Raw genomic sequence first — 22,467 nt, forward strand, 5'->3', positions numbered from 1 at the left:
GCCTGCTGTGTTTTGGGATTTGATTTGCACCTCTCACCAAATACGTTCATCTCTAGAGACAAACGTGTCTCCTTCCTGACCGGTATTTATGACCGGCTGCGATCCCATGTGTTTTATTACTTGCGTACTATTGTTTTACAGTAAGAACTGAGTACCTTCAGGCGTTTTTTAAATGCTCCCAGGAATGAACCTTGTGGAGGTCTACAATTTTTTTCTGAGGTCTTGGGCTGATTTTTTTGGTTTCCCATGATGTCAAGCAAAAGGCGCTGAGTTTGAAGGTAGCGCCTTGAAATACATCCACAGGTACACTCCAATTTATTCAAATTATGTCAATTAGCCTATCAGAGGCTTCAAAACCCATTACATTTTTCGGGTTTTTTCTAAGCTGTTTAATAGCACAGTCAACTCAGTGTATGTACACGTCTGACCAATGGAATTGTGATACAGTGAATTATAGTGAAAATAATCTGTCTGTAAACAATTGTTGGAAAAATTACTTGCATCATGCACAATAGAATGTCCTAACAACTTGCCAAACTAGAGCTGTTAACAAGAAACTTGTGGAGTGGTTGCAAAACAAGTTTTAATGGACTCCATATCTAAGTGTATGTAAACTTCCGCACTTCAACTGTCTGTATAAGATACACCAACACACGGAGACCAGGATACTATAGATGAGCTGCAGTAGCTAGATGCCGCCAGAGCCTCAAGTTGTGTTTTTTGCTTCTCAGACAGATGAATTAAATTACTATGACGCAGCAAGAAGCAGCCCTGTGAAATAACTCAATAAACTAGCAGGTCTATTAACAATGTGCACAGCCAATAGAAATACCACACACAGCTCTCCTCCCCTTTTCCCTTACTTCCTCCTCCTCTCTCCTCTTCAGCCAACACAGATGCCACACAATTCTCTAGTGAGATTCGACTTGCTGTTGAATGGAATAGAAGCCAAGTTGGAGATGGGCTGACAGTGGATGGAGCCGCGAAGTGTGGGATGGAATCGGGGCTACCATTGGATGGCGAATGTGATTGGAGGCCGGCAGTGGGATGGAGCCGAGTTGGAGAGATAGCCGACAAGTATGGACAGGATTGGATGAATGGGGCTGACCATGCGAGAGCGAGTGGATTGAGATGGTGACATGGATGAAGCCGATTGTGGATGGAATGGGGCTGACCAGTGATGGACGGAGTTGTGGAGAGAGGCGACAAGGTGGATGAGGAGTGTGGGATTGGTAGGGCTACAGTGGAAGGGAGAAGGCTGCACAGCAAGGATGAAGGAGCGTACATAGTGTCGAGGGCACCAAAACGATATTGTGCAGATGACGAGTCCCACCTAGTGAAGGGCGGAAAGTGTATAAGACTGTGAGGAGGTACTAAGTGGAGAAGATATTAGCATGGCATTTGCAAACATGGCTGTACAAGATGTGATGTGAGAGGCGTTATTCAGCAGAACAAGTGTGAGGAAGTCATCTCCTTTCCCAACAGCCGGAGGAAGATTGAGCATAAAGAATTGGAGGACAGTAATCGGCTACAGGGAAATGCATTTGCCAGACAATAAGAACGAGGCTTGTCTGCACAGGGCAACACAGAGATACCCGCTGCCGAGAACCCGGTTAAGAGACGGGGCTGTGCATTGTCTGAGGTATAGTAAAACACACACATTCACGCACCACAAGCAGACACACACATTTATGCATAAAAAAACACCCAATGCAGGATGTACACATTGTGTATACATTTTCAATGAAACAGAGGTGAAGATTTCAGGAGCCGGAGTGGGGGATGGAGCCGGAGTGGGGGATGAGACAGGCTGGGTTCGGGTTGAAGTTCTGCCATCAGCATGCCAAGGAGTGCAATAAAGATGGCGCACGTGTGTGTGTGTTTAACCCAAATTCCATTTATCCCCTTCCCCTGAAGTACGAAGGTCTCTCGAATCCACTTGTTGATGGAGACAGACTTACGGAGGTCATGACTGATGAGTAGAGGTTGTCGGTCTCTGCTTCCTGTTCTGTGATTGGATCTGGTGGGAGGAGGACCACGCCAAGTCTCTTCAGGACTGACCTATAAGAACAGGTTATATCAGTCAGGTGACAGGAAGAGAGTAGAGCAGCCAAACTGCCATACCAGGTTGTCTTTTTGTCAATCACTGACTGTCTGTGTGTGTCTGCGCACGCGCGTACCTGAACCAGTTGTTGTGTATCTGTAGGTGACAGAGTGTGTATGGCACTCTCAGGTTGTGACAGAAGAGAACCAGGGGGATGAGAGCAGAGTCCACGATACTCTGAGGCACACACACATACACCAGTGACGCACCCTGAAAAACAAAACACATTACACACATTCATTCCTCCAATCGACCTTCTACACACACACCTGCATATCTTCTTACACTCTGATCAAAATGTCTGTGTGTGCYTTCGCCAAAGTTTCCTAGGGGGACGCAACCTTTATTTGAGGGGTAAAATATCGTTATCARCATCCTTAAATAGCCTATAGGTACACCTAAAATATGTCATGAGTCTTGTTAAAATATGTAGAATTGCAGTAAATTAGCTTCAAAACAACATTTTATTTTACTATGGTTATAGCGTCATTTAATTTAAAAAAAAAAGTTTTATTTGAACCTTTATGACGGCCTACACCGGTCCAAACCCGGTTGACGCTGGGCCAATTGTGCGCCACCCTATGGGACTCCCAATCACGGTCGGTTGTGATACAGCCTGGATTCGAACCATGGTCTGTAGTGACAGATGCAGTGCCTTAGACCGCTGCACCACTCAGGAGCCCCATCACTATTGATTTAATATAGAGCCCTAGAAAGACCTTATTATTATTCCGCTGCTCTATGTAAAACTACATACTTCAGTCAAACTGCCATCGTTGAAGTCGTTTGTGGTGAGGTCAAAATGAGGGGTGTTGAACAAAATAAAGTCATCAGTGATTGGATCATCTCTAACCAGAGTATCAACGGCAATTACGAATTTTCAAAACGCAGCTTTACACGTGAGTTCTGGCTCTGGCCCAATGCATCGGTTTCTAGGACCACTAAGAAAGGTTCAAATGTCTTTGCGTTCTAGAAATAGTCGGGGAGGTACTCAGATCCAGACTCTAACGTCCATGGGCGTGGCGTAGCATTTGGCCGGAGCAAGGAGTTTGGGTAGCCAGGCAAAGAAAGACCCTCATACCTATGGGGTACATATGAAAATGTCTGTATGACAGTGTGTGTGTGTGTGTGAGTGAGTACCTGCTTTGAGGCTCTGTGCAGGGGAGCCATGTGGTTCAGGTTGACCTGGACACTGCAGAACACTGACCCAAACACCTTCAGCAACACCCAGCCTACCAGCCTGGAGAGAGAGAGAGACAAACCCCTTCAGCAATACCCAGCCTACCAGAGAGACAAACGCCTTCAGCCTGGGGGGGGGGGAGAAAGAAAGAAAGAGAAAGAGAGAGAGAAACACCTTCAGCAACACCCAGCCTAGATAGACAAACCATAAACAACAACATAGCTCTCAGGAGTGCTCTAATTCTAAAGATAGTGTTTGTGAGGGAAAGATAGGAGAAACATGACACTGACAAGGAGAAAGCGCGGGGTAAACCCATTTGAATTTAATCACTTTAAATCAGTTCTTTGTAGTTTGACAACCCTGTTTGTAAGCTTTTAAATGATATTAAACTTTTAGATTTTCCAGTGATGAAGACATTTAAAGCCTGAATGTTTTGGCATTCAGGTCCTAAAAGTCACCTTTAGAGCACTTCTACAATGGACAAACATGGAAAGTGTTGTTGAAATCAAAAGGGATGCTATGAAAAAGTAAATGAATTCAAATGGATTTTCCCGGAGGGGGAGGGGTAGAAAGAGAGAGAGAAGATAGAGGGTCAGATGACACTGGCTGGAAATTAGATGGAAGTTGTGGGGGGAGAGAGAGAGCGCGAGAGAGAGAGCGCGGGTGGAGAGAAGTAGACAGATTTTAAAGACAACCACAATAGAATTCAAATGACCGAGTATATCTACTGGGGATGGAATTGAAAAGAGAATTTTCAATTCCATCCAGGGCTACATTATATTCCACCATCTATGGAATCTGAAAGGCAGTGAAATTCAGAGGGCAGGTCAAATTAGCTCCAAGACAGGATTTCAATGACAATGGTATCCAAAAACAAATTCCAAGATTTATGGAACAGAGTTAATCCCAAATGGCACCCTATTCCCTATATTCACTACTTTTGATAGGGCTCTATGGGCCTTTTGGGACACATCCACTGCTGGACAGACAGACCCACCGTAGAAGCTGTGGCGAGATGCAGGTGTTGATGAGGGGGAAGTAGGGGGTAAGGTGGGTGAGGTGGGTGAGTGAACCCCGGGTGTCTCCCCCCGCTGGTGCTATGTCTGGTGAGGAGAGAGCCTTCTGCACCCTGAAACACACACACGTTGGGATAGGAAACAGGACAAAACAGCCATTTTACTTAACACGTGCACAAACACGTATGCACACACTCATACACACACCCAGTTGGGGTGAGCTTGGGTGAGCTCCCAGCCATTAAGGACGTACATGCAAGGGAAAGGCCAGAAAATGGCTAAAGACTCCAGCCACCCGTGCTCCCGTCCGGCAGATGGTACCGGTGCATCAAAGCTCAGAACGACAGACTCTTACAGTTTTTATCCCCTGACCATAAGACTGTTAAAAGGCTGACAACTACTACTCACCCTCACACCTACGCTCCTGCTAAAATCTTTAATGATTAGATGTATTATTTCCACTACGATGCTGTTCATTGATTGCCATCATCTATTTTATCCTGCTATTGGCCACTATTACTCCCGTTCACATTTAGACATTCACCGGACAGTTTATTAGGTACACACATCTAGTACTGGGTCGGACCCCCTTTCCCTCCAGAACAACCTGAATTATTCAGGACAAGGATTCTACAAGGTGTCGGAAACGTTCGTTGCTCAATTGGTATCAAGGGACCTATCGTGTGCCATGAAAACATTCCCCACACAAGTACACTACCGCTACCAGCCTGTATGAACCAGGATGGGTCCATGGACTAATSCTGCTTACGCCAAATCGTGACTGTCATCAGCATCACGCAACAGAAACCAAGATTCGTCGGACTAGGCAATGTTTTCCCACTCAATTGTCCAGTGTTGGTGATCGCGTGCCTACTGGAGCCGATTCGTCTAGTTTTTAGCTGATAGGAGCGTAACCCGATGTGGTCGTCTGCTGCAATAGCCCATCTGTGACGAGGATCGACACGTTATGCATTACGAGATGCCGTTCTGCACCGTTATTTATCTGTTTGTGGCCCACCTGTTAGCTTGTACGATTCTTGCCATTCTCCTTTGACCTCTCAACAAGCTGTTTTCGCCCACAGGACTGCCGCTGACTGGATGTTTTTTGTTTGTCGCACCATTCTTAGTAAACCCTAGACACGGTCATGCGTGAAAAGCCAAGGAGGGCATTCGTTTGAGTTACTGGATCTGGCACGCCTTGCACCGACGATCATACCACGGTCAAAGTCGCTTAAGCCACTCGTTTTGCCTATTCTAACATTGACTCACTGTACGTAGGAGCAAACCATTTTCGTGAACGGGGTGGTGTACCTAATAAACTGGCATGTGAGTGTATATCAAATCAAATTTATTTATATAGCCCTTCTTACATCAGCTGATATCTCAAAGTGCCTTACAGAAACCCAGCCTAAAACCCCAAACAGCAAGCAATGCAGGTGTAGAATCACGGTGGCTAGGAAAAACTCCCTAGAAAGGCCAAAACCTAGGAAGAAACCAGGCTATGAGGGGTGGCCAGTCCTCTTCTGGCTGTGCCGGGTGGAGATTATAACAGAACATGGCCAAGATGTTCAAATGTTCATAAATGACCAGCATGGTCAAATAATAATCACAGTAGTTGTCGAGGGTGCAGCAAGTCAGCACCTCAGGAGTAAATGTCAGTTGGCTTTTCATAGCCGATCATTAAGATATATCTGCTGGTATATCTGCTGTTCCCAGTGGTTTTCAATTCATGTGGTCTTGTTTTTTCTGCAGGAGCGATCCATTTTCGCTATAGTATTTTTTTTATAGTGATTACTGCACTGTTGGGTAGAGCTTGCAAGTTAAACATTTACGCTTCGAACACACCGACAGCGTCAATGCGCGAAATAGTATGCAGCATCAGCTGGATGTGTGCAACAAAAGTTTAACATTCACCTTCTGCTACCATTTCTGTCAAGCCGTCTACTCATACAGTTTAACGCATACGTTCAATAAATCCAACATCTGCAACACACCGAAAGCACTGCAGCACAATGCTGCACAGCAAACGCAGCGTTTCATTGGAAATGTATAATTCTGGTGTACCAAAATGCAATGATGCCGTCGGTGTGATCGAAACGGTAACTGTACTTATGCATGCAACAATAAAACACACACACAGGTACCTGTTGCTTTGGGAGACTCGCTCCACTCTGTCAGTAGCAGGACTAGGGTAGACCCTGCAGCCTCTGACCAACAGCACACAGCATACTCTCCTCACCAGCCAACCACGATACCTACAACACCCAGGAAACATCACATCATTGTGTGTTTGCATGCAGTGTAAGGCCGTGGAGTGTGTGTGTAAAATATGTGTAACATCTACCTGGTGTGGGTCTCATTGACACTCAGTAGATTATGGAACCCCAGAGAGGGTATGGTCTGTCCCAGCTTCTTGCCCTGAAACGCAAGTGTAAGCACAAACACACACACAACCTAGTTGGTTAGACCAGTCCAAAGACTACTACACACTGCCAGTACCACACCTCATAATAATGGCTGGAATTGAGTGATGGAATGGTATGAAACACATGTTTGATGTGATTGACACCATTCCATTACTATGAACCCATCCTGATTTAAAGTGCCTCCAGCCACCACTGCTGCAGAGATTGACTGATGTGAACAGTAAACGTCCTCTAAGGACTTCATTGAAATGGGGCCATTTATTAGGACATGACTGGGTTTGCTAAATGTGCTTTGTGTGTCAGGTCAACCCCATCTCTATGGGTACACCTCAATAGCCTCTCTATAGACCTTTTTCCAGTACACGACACACTGACGTCACTCTTGGCGGCAGTAAGAAAGCCATCACCATTTGCGGCCATTCAACATTTAGATTTACGTTTTTATTACTTCTAAACTTAATACGTTTTTTGGGTTCTCATACGCTTACAATYATGTTTTGATTCTTGCTTGAACAGTCGCTAAGATTATATTTTGTGATTGTTTTGCAAAATAACTATTTTGGATGCAGCAGTTGTTAGCTAGAATGCTAACACTCATTCTTATAAGCTGTAGCAAAAGCTAGCCAAAGAGCAATTTTACTGGTTGAAGTTTGTGTTTAAGTATAATGTAATTGATTTGCGATGATGACACAAACAATATATTAAGCAGGACATTCATACATTCATTCAATTATAATCCAAAAGTAGGGTGAAATAAGCAACATGTAAATAGAGGCGGTTTTTGCGGGCGTTCTATAAGATTGCACTGTGTTCTGCCACCCTCATGCGGCAAAGTTTGCAAACACAGAAAGGGCTCTCTGGGCACCCCCTCCATAGGCTCGCTCTCTGGGCACCCCCTCCATAGGCTCGCTCTCTGGGCACCCCCTCCATAGGCTCGCCTCTCTGGGACACTCCCCTCCATAGGCTCGCTCTCTGGGCCCCCTCCATAGGCTCGCTCTCTGGGCACCCCCTCCATAGGCTCGCTCTCTGGGCACCCCTCCATAGGCTCGCTCTCTGGGCACCCCTCCATAGGCTCGCTCTCTGGGCACCCCCTCCATAGGCTCGCTCTCTGGGCACCCCCTCCATAGGCTCGCTCTCTGGGCACCCCCTCCATAGGCTCGCTCTCTGGGCACCCCTCCATAGGCTCCGCTCTCTGGGCACCCCTCCATAGGCTCGCTCTCTGGGGCACCCCCTCCATAGGCTCGCTCTCTGGGCACCCCTCCATAGGCTCGCTCTCTGGGCACCCCCTCCATAGGCTCGCTCTCTGGGCACCCCCTCCATAGGCTCGCTCTCTGGGCACCCCTCCATAGGCTCCCTCTCTGGGCACTCCCTCCATAGGCTCGCTCTCTGGGCACTCCCTCCATAGGCTCGCTCTCGTGGCACTCCCTCCATAGGCTCGCTCTCTGGGCACTCCCTCCATAGGCTCGCTCTCCTGGGCACACCTCAATAGGCTCGCTCTCTGGGCACACCTCAATAGGCTCGCTCTCTGGCACACCTCCATAGGCTCGCTCTCTGGGCACTCCCTCCATAGGCTCGCTCTCTGCGGCACTCCCTCCCATAGGCTCGCTCTCTGGGCCACTGCCCTCATAGGCTCGCTCTCTGGGCACTCCCTCCATAGGCTCGCTCTCTGGGCACTCCCTCCATAGGCTCGCTCTCTGGGCACTCCCTCCATAGGCTTGCTCTCTGGGCACTCCCTCCATAGGCTCGCTCTCTGGGCACACCTCAATAGGCTCGCTCTCTGGGCACACCTCAAAAGTCTGAAGTGGCTTTCTCTCTTCCATCTGCATCATTTATAATTTTTTTATTTCACCTTTATTTAACCAGGTAGGCCAGTTGCGACGTGGCCAAGGCAGTGCGACAAAAACAACAGAGTTACAAACAAATGTACAGTCAATAACACAATAGAAAAACCTGTGTGATGTAGTAAGATTAGGGAGGTAAAGCAATAAATAGGCCATACTGGCGAAATAATTACAATTTAGCATTAACCCTGGAGTGATAGATGTGCAAGTAGAGATACTGGGGTGCAAAAAGAGCAAAAATAAATAATTTGGTGAATGAGGTAGTTGGGTGGGCTATTTACAGATGGGCTGTGTACAGGTGCAATGATCGGTAAGCTGCTCTGACAGCTGATGCTTAAAGTTAGTGAGGGAGATAAGTCTCCAGCTTCAGTGATTTTTGCAATTCGTTCCAGTCATTGGCAGCAGAGAACTGGAAGGAAAGGCGGCCAAAGGAGTTGGCATTGGGGATAACCAGTGAAATATACCTACTGGAGCGCGTGCTATGCGTGGATGTTGCTATGGTGACCAGTGAGCTGAGATAAGGCGGGGCTTTACCTAGCAAAGACTTATAGATGGACCTGGAGCCAGTGAGTTTGGTGACAAATATGAAGCGAGAGCCAGCCAACGAGAGCATACACAGGTCGCAGTGGTGGGTAGTATATGTGGCTTTGGTGACAAAACGGATGGCACTGTGATAGACGACATCTAATTTGCTGAGTAGAGTTTGAGGCTATTTTGTAAATTACATCGCCGAAGTCAAGGATTGGTAGGACAGTCAGTATTACGAGGGTATCTTTAGCAGCATGAGTAAGGAAGATTTGTTGCGAAATAGGAAGCCGATTCTATATTTAATTTTGGATTGGAGACGCTTAATGTGAGTCTGGAAGGAGAGTTCAGTCTAGCCAGACACCTAGGTATGTGTAGTTGTCCACATATTCTCAGTCAGAACCGTCCAGAATAGTGATGCTAGTCGGTCGGGCGGGTGAGACACTGATCGGATGAAAAGCATGCATTTAGTATTTCTAGCATTTAAGAGCAGTTGGAGGCCACGGAAGGAGTGTGGTATGGCATTGAAGCTCGTCTAGAGGTTTGTTAACAGTGTCCAAAGAAGGGGCAGAAGTATACAGAATGGTGTTGTCTGCGTAGAGGTGGATCAGAGAATCACCAGGAGCAAGAGCGAATTGAACCCTGTGGCACCCCCATAGAGACTGCCAGAGGTCCGGACAACAGGCCCTCCGATTTGACACAACTCTATCTCTATCTGAGAAGTAGTTGGTGAACCAGGCGAGGCAGTAATTTGAGAAACCAAGGCTGTTAAGAATGCGGTGATTAACAGAGTCGAAAGCCTTGGCCAGGTCGATGAAGACGGCTGCACAGTACTGTCTTTTATCGATGGCAGTTATGATATCGTTTAGGACCTTGAGAGTGGCTGAGGTACACTCATYCCCAGCTCGGAAACCAGATTGCATAGCGGAGAAGGTACAGTGGGATTCGAAATGGTCGGTGATCTGGCTTTAGAAAGGCAGGGCAGGATGGATATAGGTTTATAACAGTTTGGGTCTAGAGTGTCTCCCCCTTTGAAAGCTTTCCAATCTTTAGTGATCTCAGATGATACGAACGAGGTTGAATAGGCTAGTAATAGGGGTTGCAACAATTGCGGCGGATAATTTTAAAAAGAGAGGGTACAGATTGTCTAGCCCAGCTGATTTGTAGGGGTCCAGATTGTGTAGCTCTTTCAGAACATCAGCTATCTGGATTTMAGTGAAGGAGAAGCGGGGGGGGCTTGGGCAGTTGTTGCGGGGAGTGCAGAGCTGTTGGCCGGGGTCGGGGTAGCCAGGTGGAAAGCAAGGCCAGCTGTAGAGAAATGCTTATTGAAATTCTCAATTATTGTGGATTTATCGGTGGTGACAGTGTTTCCTAGCCTCAGCGCAGTGGGCAGCTGGGAAGAGGTGCTCTTATTCTCCATGGACTTTACAGTGTCCCAAAACTTTTGGGAATTTGTGCTACAGAATGCAAAATTCTGTTAGGAAAGCAAGAGCTAGCTTTTTCAAACGGACTGTGTATATTGGTTCCTAACTCCCCGGAAAAGTTGTATATCGCGGGGGCTATTCGACGCTAATGCAGTCCGCCACAGGATGTTTTTGTGCTGGTCAAGGACAGTCAAGTCTGGAGTGAATCAAGGGCTATATCTGTTCTTAGTTCTACATTTAAAAAAATGGGGCATGCTTATTTAAAGAATAACCAGGCGTCCTCTACTGACGGGATGAGGTCAATATCAATATCCAGGATACCCGGGCCAGGGCGATTAGAAAGGACTGCTCGCTGAAGTGTTTTAGGGAGCGTTTGACAGTGAATAGGGGTGGTCGTTTGACCGCAGACCCATTACGGATGCAGGCAATGATGCAGTGGTCGCTGAGATCCTGGTTGAAGACAGCATAGGTGTATTTAGAAGGCAGGTTGGTCAGAATGATATGAGGGAGCCCGTGTTTACAGATTTGGGGTTGTACCTGGTAGGTTCCTTGTGCGATTGAGGGCATCTAGCTTAGATTGTAGGACGGACGGGGTGTTAAGCATATCCCAGTTTAGGTCACCCAAAAGTACGAACTCTGAAGATAAATGAAGGGCAATCAATTCGCATATGGAGTCCAGGGCACAACTGGGGGCTGAGGGGGGTCTATAGCAGGCGGCAACAGTGAGAGACTTGTTTCTGGAAAGGTGGATTTTTAGAAGTAGAAGCTCGAACTGGTTTGGGTACAGACCTGGATAGCATGACAGAACTCTGCAGGCTCTCTGCAGTAGATTGCGACCCCGCCCCCCTTTGGCATTTCTATCGTGGCGGAAAATGTTGTAGTTGGAGATTTTTGGTGGCCTTCCTAAACCAGGATTCAGACACGGCTAGGACATCAGGGTTGGCGGAGTGTGCTAAAGCAGTGAATAAAACAAACTTAGGGAGGAGGCTTCTGATGTTAACATGCATGAAACCAAGGCTTTTACGGTTACAGAAGTCAACAAATGATAGCGCCTGGGGAATAGGAAGGGTCTACTAGGGTCTACAGGGCCTGGGTTAAGCTCTACATCACCAGAGGAACAGAGTAGGATAAGGGTACGGCTAAAGGCTATAAGAACTGGTCGTCTAGTGCAATGGGAACAGGGAATAAAAGGAGCAGATTTCTGGGCGTTGTAGAATAGATTCAGGGTATAATGTACAGACAAGGGTATGGTAGGATGTGAGTAAACCTAGGCGTTGAGTGACAATGAGAGAGGTTTCGTCTCTGGTGGGACCAGTTAAGCCAGCTGAGGTCTCTGCATGTGTGGAGGGTGGGACAAAAGAGATATCTAAGGCAGTGGTTCTTAACCTGGGTTCGATCGAACCCCAGGGGTTCGGTGAGTCAGTCTCAGGGGTTCGGCGGAGGTCAAGACACACATCCGACTCATATGATTCGTGATGACACGCCCCGCTTGGCCATCATTGGCTGAAGGTGATCACGCTACATCGCTTGGCCTATCTGTGCTGCAGGGAATTTGGTGCGCTCAGTAGTCGACTTGTGACTGTCGTGATGGTACGTCTTGTGATTTCTTTCTTAATATTTTAATCCCTTCATACTTACTATGTCGAGCAAAAAAAGAAAGTGGTCGGACGAATATGTACAATATGGATTCACATGTATAACGGAACGTGATGGGAGTCAGCGTCCTAACTGCATGATTTGCAATGCCAAGTTGAGCAATTCTAGTCTAGCACCGGCAAAACTAAGAGAACACTTCCTTAAGCTGCATGGAGATGGAAAATACAAGAACACAACGCTCGCTGAATTCAAGGTGAAGAGAGCCAGATTCGATGAAAAGGCTACTCTGCCTGTTCTCGGCTTTGTACCCATCAACAAACCGATCCTCACAGCATCGTACGAAGTTGCTTACCTGATCGCAAAGCAAGGCAAACCACACACCCTTGGTGAAACACTCATAAAACCAGCTGTGTTGAAGATGGCGAATATCATGCTGGGAAAAGAGGCTGAAGTTAAGTTATCCCAAATTCCTCTTTCAAATGACACCATCAGCGACAGAATAGAGGACATGAGCAAAGACATCTTGGCTCAAGTAGTTGCAGATCTGATTTCAAGCCCGGCAAAATTCAGCCTTCAACTCGACGAGACCACAGACGTTTCCAATCTAAGCCAGCTTGCTGTATTCMTGCGCTATGTGAAAGACGACGTGACAAAGGAAGATTTTTTATTTTGTAAGCCTCTTACAACAACAACTAAGGCAGCCGATATGAAGAAACTTGTGGATGACTTCTTCAAAGATAACAATCTTTCGTGGGATATGGTTTCTGCAGTTTGTTCGGACGGAGCTCCAGTCATGCTGGGAAGAAAGTCTGGTTTTGGTGCGCTAGTGAAAGCCGATGCACCACACATCATTGTTACGCATTGTATTATGCACAGGCATGCGTTGGCAACAAAAACCTTGCCTTCAAAACTGGCAGAAGTATTACAAATTGTAGTGGAATGCGTGAACTATGTGCGAACTAGTGCTCTGAAGCACCGCATCTTCAGTGAGCTGTGTAAAGAAATGGGCTCTGAATTCGAGGTACTTCTGTACCATTCTAACGTTCGGTGGTTATCCCGGGGACAGGTGCTGAATCGTGTTTTTGCCGTGCGTGTGGAATTAGCCCTGTTTTTGCAAGAGCACCAACATTGTCATGCAGATTGCTTCAAAAATTCTGAGTTCATTCTCATTTTAGCGTACATGGCTGATATCTTCGCAGCTCTCAATCATCTCAATCAAAAGATGCAGGGCGGTGGAGTCAACATCATCAAAGCGGAGGAAAACCTGAAGGCTTTTCAAAAAAAGCTACCGTTATGGAAACGACGAACAGAGAACGATAACTTCGCAAACTTTCCCCTGCTGGACGACTGTGTAAGTAAGATCGAAGATGTATCTGGAATCCTGTCTCTTATACACATCTAGATGTGTATAAGAGACAGGTGTTGAATCGGAGACATTTCTGTACCCGCGGAACTGAAGCAAGCAATTGCCACGCACTTAGATGAGCTTGCAAAGTCTCTCGACGGATACTTGCCTACAAGAGAGTCATATCCAGCATGGGTGAGACAGCCGTTCACGTTTAGTGTTGAGACAACAGATGTCAATGATGAATACCTCGATGAAATCATTGAAATTCAGCAGAGCCAGGTTCAACAGCAACTCTTCAGAACAACAATGCTTTCAACGTTTTGGTGTCAACAAATGGTAACGTACCCTGTTATTGCTAAGAAAGCTCTGGAGATTTTCATACCGTTTGTTACAACATATCTTTGCGAGCAATCCTTTTCGAGGATGCTGGACATAAAAACGAAGAAAAGGAACAGACTTTGTTGCGAAAATGACATGAGAGTGGCACTTGCCAAGGTGAAGCATTTCTGAACTGGTCTCTGAAAGGCAACAGCAGAAGTCACACTGATTTGCAGTAAATATTAATTATTATGTTTTTGTTTTTGTGTGAAAATCATGTTTTGATGATTTTGTTCTTTGAACACACGGTGTTGATGTTGATGCACGGTTCATTTTGTGCACCAGTAAATATATATACCTATGTTTTGAATTTGAAAAAATCATATTTTATTTTTCCAATGAAGAAGAGTTCGGTGAATGCGCATATGAAACTGGTGGGGTTCAGTACCTCCAACAAGGTTAAGAACCACTGATCTAAGGTAAGGTGAGTGGGACTGAAACAATAAGGACTAGCCGAGGGAGGCAAAAAGCAGTCATAGGTGTTGATCGGGAGAGCTAAAACAACAACGGGTAAATGGTGATGAATGGGCAGAGCAGGTCAGTTAGGTACATACAGAACCTGAGTTCGAGGCTGGGGCCAACATATAAACAAAATGGGGTACCGTGTTATTGTAACAGTCCAGGGGGCATCAGCTGTGTAGCCGAGTGATCATAGGGCCCAAAGAACAGCAATAGGTTAGTCAGGGAGCCGTTCAGTAGTCAGTACTACGCTAGGTGAGTGGGAGACACGGCGCTTAGAAAGCTAGCGGGCCGGGGTAAGAAGATAGGTCTTCGGCGACATCGCAACGGAAAAGCCCGTTGAGACCACATTGGGCGACCACGTCGGCAGACCAGTCGTGATGGATTGGCGGGGTTCCGCATCGACAACAAAGGGTCCAGGCCAATTGGCAAAAGAGGTATTGTAGCCCTAGAATTAGCTGGTACATGGGCCTAGCTTGTGGCTAGCTCAAGGCTAACTGGTGCTTGCCTCGGGAGAGAGGCGTTAGCTAACAGTAGCCACTCGGTAGCAGCTAGCTAGCTGCAATGATCCAGAGAGGCAGGAATCCCAGTGATGTGGTAGGGGGAATCAGTTCGATATGCTCTGGTTTGATATCTCGCTGTGCAGACTGGCATGTATTGTCCGAGCTAAAGCTGGCGGTGTCCGAGCTAAAAGGTGAAAATCGCTAGCCGTGGCTAACAAAGACTAGTAGCTAGTTAGCTGGCTAGTTCCTGACAGAGGTTCCAGTTTTAAGGAATAAAAATAGCAGATGCGTACCACATTGGGTGAGGCGGGTTGCAGGAAAGTATATTTAGTTAGTAAACAGAAAGTGAGATTAAAATGTATACAAGAAAAGATAAAGCCGGCTATTTACACGGGATAAGACAAAGACACGACCGACTGCTACACCAACTTGGTTTGCATCTGCTACGCCATCTTGGATTTGCATTAGTCTGAAAACAGTAGTTAGGTGTCAAAATGGAGGAACACAAGGAACAGGAAGACACTATTGAGACGCAATCTACTTTATAAACTCGGTGGTTCGAGCCCTGAATGCTACAGTATATCAGACCATATACAATGAGTATGACAAAAAATAACTATTTAGTCTTCTAATTACGTTGGTAACCGGTTTATAATAGCAATAAGCGACCTCAGGGGTTTGTGGTATATGGCCAATATACCACCGCTAAGGGCTGTGTCCAGGCACTCTGCGTTGCGTCATCCTTAAGAACAGCCRTTAGCTGTGGAATATTGGACATATACCACAAACCCCTGAGGTCATATTGCTTGATTATACAACGGGTGGTTTGGAATTCCCATTGTTAGAGCCTATCCTGCCCATGATATACGAGACAACCACAGGGGGTTGGTGGCACCTTAATTTGGGAGAACGGGCTTGTGGTAATGACTGGAGCGGACTTAGTGGAATGGTATCAAATACATCAAACAAATGGTTTCCAGGTGTTTGATGCCATTTGCTCCGTTCCGGACATTATTAGGAGCCGTTCTCCCCTCAGCAGCCTCTACTGGAGACAACATACACATGGCCTGTACATTCATAAAAAGTGCCATTGTTTACATTGTTACCTAGCAACGCACTACTACTCCTCCTCGGGCCTTATTGCTTAAGTACCCACCTCGCCTCGCTCTCCATCCCCCTACTTACCAGGCTGTCAGGGGTACACTGGTGGCAACATTGTCCTACAGATGGTCTGAATTTGCCGAGGTAGGGAGCTACAGTCTTCAGCTTCTTCTTGATCTTCGACCCCCACGACAACTAACAGAGAGAGAATGCAGGGATATGGCATTAACATACACACAAAATCACAATGTAAATTGACGACAGCATCAACTCTGAGTCAACATGCTTCATATTTGGTATTGTTCTTATATCGTCCGGCACAAACACATGATCTTATATCAACAACATGTCAAACACAAACCGGATTGTCACTGTATAGGACTTTTGAGCGGTGACTTTCAAACTAGCTAAGTGGCAGTAGAATGTGTTCACATGACATCCCTATCAGTGAGACCAAATCCATTATTATTCTGTCTACTCCCAACACACAAGTATTGTGCTGTGTGTGTGTGCGCATGTGTAACAGACGAAGGCATTGATTGGCTTGCTTGTAGTGTAACACGGTAATATCACGTTACCAAAATGTCATGATACGAAGGTTTTAGAATACCGTAGTACTGTCTCATACGATACTACAGACTTTTTCAGCCCGACCGATCTAAAGAACCTGCGGGCGCTTGTTTTAAAATGTTTCTAAAGTCAGTTTTGTTTATAAATTCAGTTGAATTTAAGCAACAGCCACTAGTCTCTTGAATGAGCAGGCAATAATATCCACTGCACTTTGTTAAAAATTATATATAATTTAACTGTGAAGTGAGCGGGGATGCAGACCCAGACGAGTCTTATGTTGTTAGAGTTGTATATTTGTTACATTGGAGCAGCCCGCAAAGCGATACACTGTATAATTTCATCACCTGTTACAACCAAGAGCACAGACCAGTCTGAGTAGACTTTAAAAGTTCCCTGACATGCAGCCTCTGAGTACCAGAGATGGAAAATGGAGCAGAGAAAACATCTTGTCTCTAGTCTAACCAGTGAGAACAATATGACACATATTACCAGAGATGCCTTTCATTCTACCTATCAGGATTAGTGCACATTTGCTATAATTTCATAAACCATGTCACGGGCCTTTTACACTAATCATGGGTCACTGATTATTGGTTTGGTAACAGACAACGTTGTTCAGTCATGTTACCCAGCAAGCTAACAACCTGGTAACTTGACAGTAGGTTTAGGCAAATGTAATTGGCACAGGAAGAAAGGAAAAGAGTCTGCTAATCATGAGGGGTATTTCAAAAGGAAGAATTAATTTAGGCCTAATGTAAGCCTACACTATATCAAATCTATTTATTTCTGGTGCTCCTTCAATTCTGTTTGGTGCCTATCATTTGAAAAGTTGGGAGTAGTGTGTGTATGTGTGTTTGTGGGAGAGAGTGGCGTGTGTGTGTTTTATGAGAGTGAGGGAGACAGAGGGTGTGAGGAAGGGAAGGTGTGTGTTAACTGAAAAGACATGCAGTGTTTTCCCCTTACTGACACAATGACATGCAGATCATTATGCATGTATAGCACAGGAGGTTGTTGGCACCTTAATTGGGGAGGACAGGCTAGTGGTAATGGCTGGAGTGGAATGTATCAAACACATMGTTTCTGTGTGCTTGATGCCATTCCATTTGCGCCGTTCCAGCCATCATTATGAGCCATACTCCCTTCAGCAGCCTCCACTAATGTACATATATTCCTTCCTCCCATTCCTCCAGCCAAATCACAGGTAGGCCTTTTTCAAATATTAGCAAATCCTCCACAGGCTGAGCAGGGCCAGGGCCAAGCCACTTTAAGAGAGCCTGCAGTATGACACTGATAAATGAGCCAGTAAGTTTTCACTACAGTAAGAACACATTGTGAAAAAAGTGCTGACATGTTGAAAGCAACTCTCCAAACCAAATCCACATCGAAATCCCACATCGAGCTGGAAGAGATTCTGTTGGAACCTGCCAGAGATGGGTGAAAACATTTACGTCACACTTGACTGCGATGTATTCATCATATCATAGGATACATCCCAAATGGCACCCTATTCCCTCTATAGTTTGCTACTTTTGACCAGGGCCCATAGGAGGCAGTAGGGTAGGTACATGTAACTGCCAAAATAATGAAAACACCAACATAAAGTGTCTTAACAGGGCGGGCGACCATGAGCCAGAACAGCTTCAATGCACCTTGGCATAGATTCTACAAGTGTCTGGAACTCTATTAGAGGGATACAACAATATTTTTCACCGTGAAATTCCATAATTTGGTGTTTTGTTGACGGAAAACGCTGTCTCAGGCGTCACTCCAGAATATTACATAAGTGTTCAATTGGGTTGAGATCTGGTGACTGAGACGGCAATGGCATATGGTTTACAGTTGAAGTCGGAAGTTTACGTACACTTAGGTTGGAGTCATTAAAACTTGGTTTTTCAACCACTCCACAAATTTCTTGTTAACAAACTATAGTTTTGGCAAGTCGGTTAGGACATATACTTTGTGCATGGCACAAGTAATTTTCCCAACAATTGTTAACAGACAAATTATTTCAATGTATCACAATTCCAGTGGGTCAGAAGTTTACATTCACTAAGTTGACTGTGCCTTTAAACAGCTTGGAAAATTCCAGAAAATTATGTCATGGCTTTAGAAGCTTCTGATAGGTAAATTGACATAATTTAAGTCAATTGGAGATGTACCTGTGGATGTATTTCAAGGCCTACCTTCAAACTCAGTGCCTCTTTGCTTGACATCATGGGAAAATCAACAGAAATCAGCCAAGATCTCAGAAAAAAAATAGTTGACCTCCACAAGTCTGGRTCATCATTGGGAGCAATTTCCAAATGCCTGAAGGTACCACGTTCATCTGTACAAACAATAGTACGCAAGTATAAACACCATGGGACCACGCAGCCGTCATACCGCTCAGGAAGGAGACGCGTTCTGTCGCCTAGAGATGAACATACTTTGGTGCGAAAAGTGCAAATCAATCCCAGAACAGCAGCAAAGGACCTTGTGAAGATGCTGGAGGAAACCGGTACAAAAATATCTATATCTGTCACGCCCTGACCAAAAAATATCTATATCTGTCACGCCCTGACCATAGAGAGCCTTTTATTCTCTATGTTGGTTAGGTCAGGGTGTGACTAGGGTGGGTTATATAGGTTGTTTCATGTCTATGTTGGCCTGGTATGGTTCTCATCAGAGGCAGCTGTTTATCGTTGTCTCTGATTGGGGATCATATTTAGGCAACCATTTCCCCACTGGGTTTTTGTGGGATCTTGTTTTGAGTTAGTGCATGTGCACCTCTTATGTTACGGTTCGTTGCTTGGTTCCTTTTTGTTTTGTAAGTTTCACAAGAAAATAAAGATGTGGAACTCAGCGCACGCTGCGCATTGGTCAGTCTCTACACATAGCCGTGACAATATCCACAGTAAAACGACTCCAATATCGACATAACCTGAAAGGCCGCTCAGCAAGTAAGAAGCCACTGCTCCAAAACCGCCATAAAAAAAGCCAGACTACGGTTAGCAACTGCACATGGGGACAAAGATCGTACTTTTTGGAGAAATGTCCTCTGGTCTGATGAAACAAAAATAGAACTGTTTGGCCATAATGACCATCGTTATGTTTGGAGGAAAAAGGGGGAGGCTTGCAAGCCGAAGAACACCKTCCRAAKKGTGAAGCACGGGGGTGGCAGCATCATGTTGTGGGGGTGCTTTYCTGCAGGAGGAACTGGTGCYCTTCACAAAATAGATGGCATCATGAGGTAGGAAAATTATGTGGATATATTGAAGCAACATCTCAAGACATCAGTCAGGAAGTTAAAGCTTGGTCGCAAATGGGTCTTCCAAATGGATGACCTCAAGCATACTTCCAAAGTTGTGGCAAAATGGCTTAAGGACAACAATGTCAAGGTATTGGAGTGGCCATCACAAATCCCTGACCTCAATCCTATAGAAAATATGTGGGAAGAACTGAAAAAACGTGTGCGAGCAGGAGGCCTACAAACCTGACTCAGTTACACCAGCTCTGTCAGGAGGAATGGGTCAAAATTCACCCAACTTATTGTGGGAAGCTTGTGGAAGGCTACCCGAAACATTTGACCCAAGTTAAACAATTTAAAGGCAATGCTACCAAATACTAATTGAGTGTATGTGAACTTCTGACCCACTGGGAATGTGATGAATGAAATAAAAGCTGAAATAAATCAATCATTCTCTCTATTATTCTGACATTTCACATTCTTAAAATAAAGTGGTGATCCTAACTGACCTAAAACAGGGAACTATGAAAATGATGAAAATTACAGGCGATTAAAAAACGATGAAAATTACAGGCCTCTCTCATCTTTTTAAGTGGGAGAACTTGCACAATTGGTGGCTGACTAAATACTTTTTTGCCCCACTGTAGGTGGGTGTACTGTAGGCAGAAGGGTGTTCTTACTGCTGGTCTCTTCTGTTGAGTGCCCTGGGAGATGAGGGCTTCAGTAAAGCCATACCCACTCTCCTGCACCATGGCGATTCGTTCCACAGTTGTGTCACTCTCTCAGGGACCTATAGACACAGAGGGTGGCAGGGTAAGAGCAGGTTTACTTCACACACATACACTGTAGAGGTCTTCACGGGTCCGGGTGGACACGATATACCCGAGACCCGAACAGATCGGGTTTCTGTTTGAAATTCAAACTTGTCCCTCGGGTCTGAGCTGGGTCCTGTTTGATTGTCATCAGGTCTATGTAATAACTACAGCTTACAGACCCGAGTGGACCTAACCATGTTCTGCATAGCCCATAGCATATTTATGTTACGCTAATAAGGTGAATTTATTGACTTAGAAGGCCTAGCCAACATATAAAGACCTATTCATTAACCAGAAGAGCAACTTGTTAGCTCACAGGCTGAAACAATGGTGCTCAAACACAAGAGGCTGTTTCTGTTCTTAACTGCCATTACAATTAGACATGTATGCCTTCCTGTTCATCTGTTATCAATAGAAAAATGGTGTTCTGGTGAAGACATTCAGAGGCATAACGCAGACTCACTGGCAAACAAGACAACAGTCAAGAGAAACAGTATGAGTGAATGCACTGACGCATCTAACATCTCTGTATCACTGACATCTCCCCCTGCCTCTCAGTATCACATAATAAGGCCAGACTTCCATAATAGGAGAGAGCTGACAGAGCCGGAGCATGTGGCCAACCCAGTCATCATCTGTAGCTGATAACACACCTGAAAGCATCACACGCACATGCACCCTGTCATACAGACTTTTCCATGGGAATGAGGGTTATTCTAGGGTGAAGCTGTAACCATAGTAACCAATCTAGCTTGACACACAAGCAAATGCTTTATTTTAAACAAACACTCATAAGCATGCACGCACGCTTTATGAATACATAACAGTGCTGTGCTGGACACTGCACAAAACAAACAGAAGAGGATTGTGATTGAAATGCACAGAATGTGCTTTATCACTTCAATTACAGCTAAAGCCTTAACACACACACCTCTCCCCCAAAACAAATTTACTCACCCAGTCCTGGCCAGGAAGTGTTGGCAGAAGTCAACCATCTATCAACTTGAGCCCATAGCTACAATTACTCATCCTCCTTCTGCATCTCTCCTTCCACACCACATTTCACTCTCACTTCCTTATTACTAACTTTATTCACATCCTGAATCAACTCTCCTTTCTAGCAAGCGTATAGCCTAACAATGCTCAGAGGGCAAAGAGGGGTGGGCTATCAGCTGATCATAGCGAATGTACACTGAACAAAAATATAAAACGCAACATGAAACAATTTCAAAGATATTACTGAGTTACAGTTCATATAAGGAAATCAGTAAATTCAAATAAATTCATTAGGCCCTAATCTATGGATTTCACATGACTGGGAATACAGATATACATCAGTTGGTCACAGATACCTTAAAGAACAAGGTAGGGGCGTGGACCAGAAAACCAGTCAGTATCTGGTGTGACAACCATTTGCCTCATGCAGCACAACACATCTCCTTCACATAGAGTTGATCATACTTGATTGTGGCCTATGGAATGTTGTCCCACTCTTCAATGGCTGTGCGAAGATGCTGGATATTGGCGGGAACTGGAACATGCTGTGGTACATCCAGAGCATCCCAAACATGCTCAATGGGTGACATGTCTGGTGAGTATGCAGGCCATGGAAGAACTGGGACATGTTCAGCTTCCAGGAATTGTATACAGATCCTTGTGACATGGGGCCGTGCATTATCATGCTGAAACATGAGGTGACGGCGACGGATGAATGGCACGACAACGGGCCTCAGGATCTCGTCACGGTCTCTCTGTGCATTCAAATTGCCATCGATAAAATGTAATTTTTTTGTTGTTGCCTGTAGCTTATGCCTGCCCATACTATAAACGCACCATGAGGAACTTTGTTCCCAACATTGACAACAGAAAACTGCTCACCCACATGTCTGCCATCTGCCCGGTACAGTTGAAACTGGGATTAATTCATAAAGAGCACACTTTTCAAGTGATGCCAA

General features: G+C 45.4%; 1 protein-coding gene across 1 annotated transcript in view; it reads right to left on the reverse strand.

The window, feature by feature from the left end:
• The window catches only part of gpat2 (glycerol-3-phosphate acyltransferase 2, mitochondrial), a 55,410-nt gene that overhangs the window by 31,514 nt on the left and 1,429 nt on the right, over positions 1-22,467 (reverse strand). Inside the window, exons 2-9 of the mRNA XM_023978175.2 lie at positions 20,378-20,487; positions 15,986-16,096; positions 6,645-6,718; positions 6,445-6,555; positions 4,282-4,413; positions 3,245-3,344; positions 2,181-2,314; positions 1,962-2,061 (exon numbers count right to left, since the gene is read on the reverse strand). Coding sequence (XP_023833943.1) covers positions 1,962-2,061; positions 2,181-2,314; positions 3,245-3,344; positions 4,282-4,413; positions 6,445-6,555; positions 6,645-6,718; positions 15,986-16,096; positions 20,378-20,449 — 834 coding nt within the window. The 5' untranslated portion in view covers positions 20,450-20,487. The remainder of the gene's footprint in view (positions 1-1,961; positions 2,062-2,180; positions 2,315-3,244; positions 3,345-4,281; positions 4,414-6,444; positions 6,556-6,644; positions 6,719-15,985; positions 16,097-20,377; positions 20,488-22,467) is intronic.

Source organism: Salvelinus sp. IW2-2015, linkage group LG33 (assembly GCF_002910315.2).
Source record: "Salvelinus sp. IW2-2015 linkage group LG33, ASM291031v2, whole genome shotgun sequence".
Taxonomy (NCBI): domain Eukaryota; kingdom Metazoa; phylum Chordata; class Actinopteri; order Salmoniformes; family Salmonidae; genus Salvelinus; species Salvelinus sp. IW2-2015.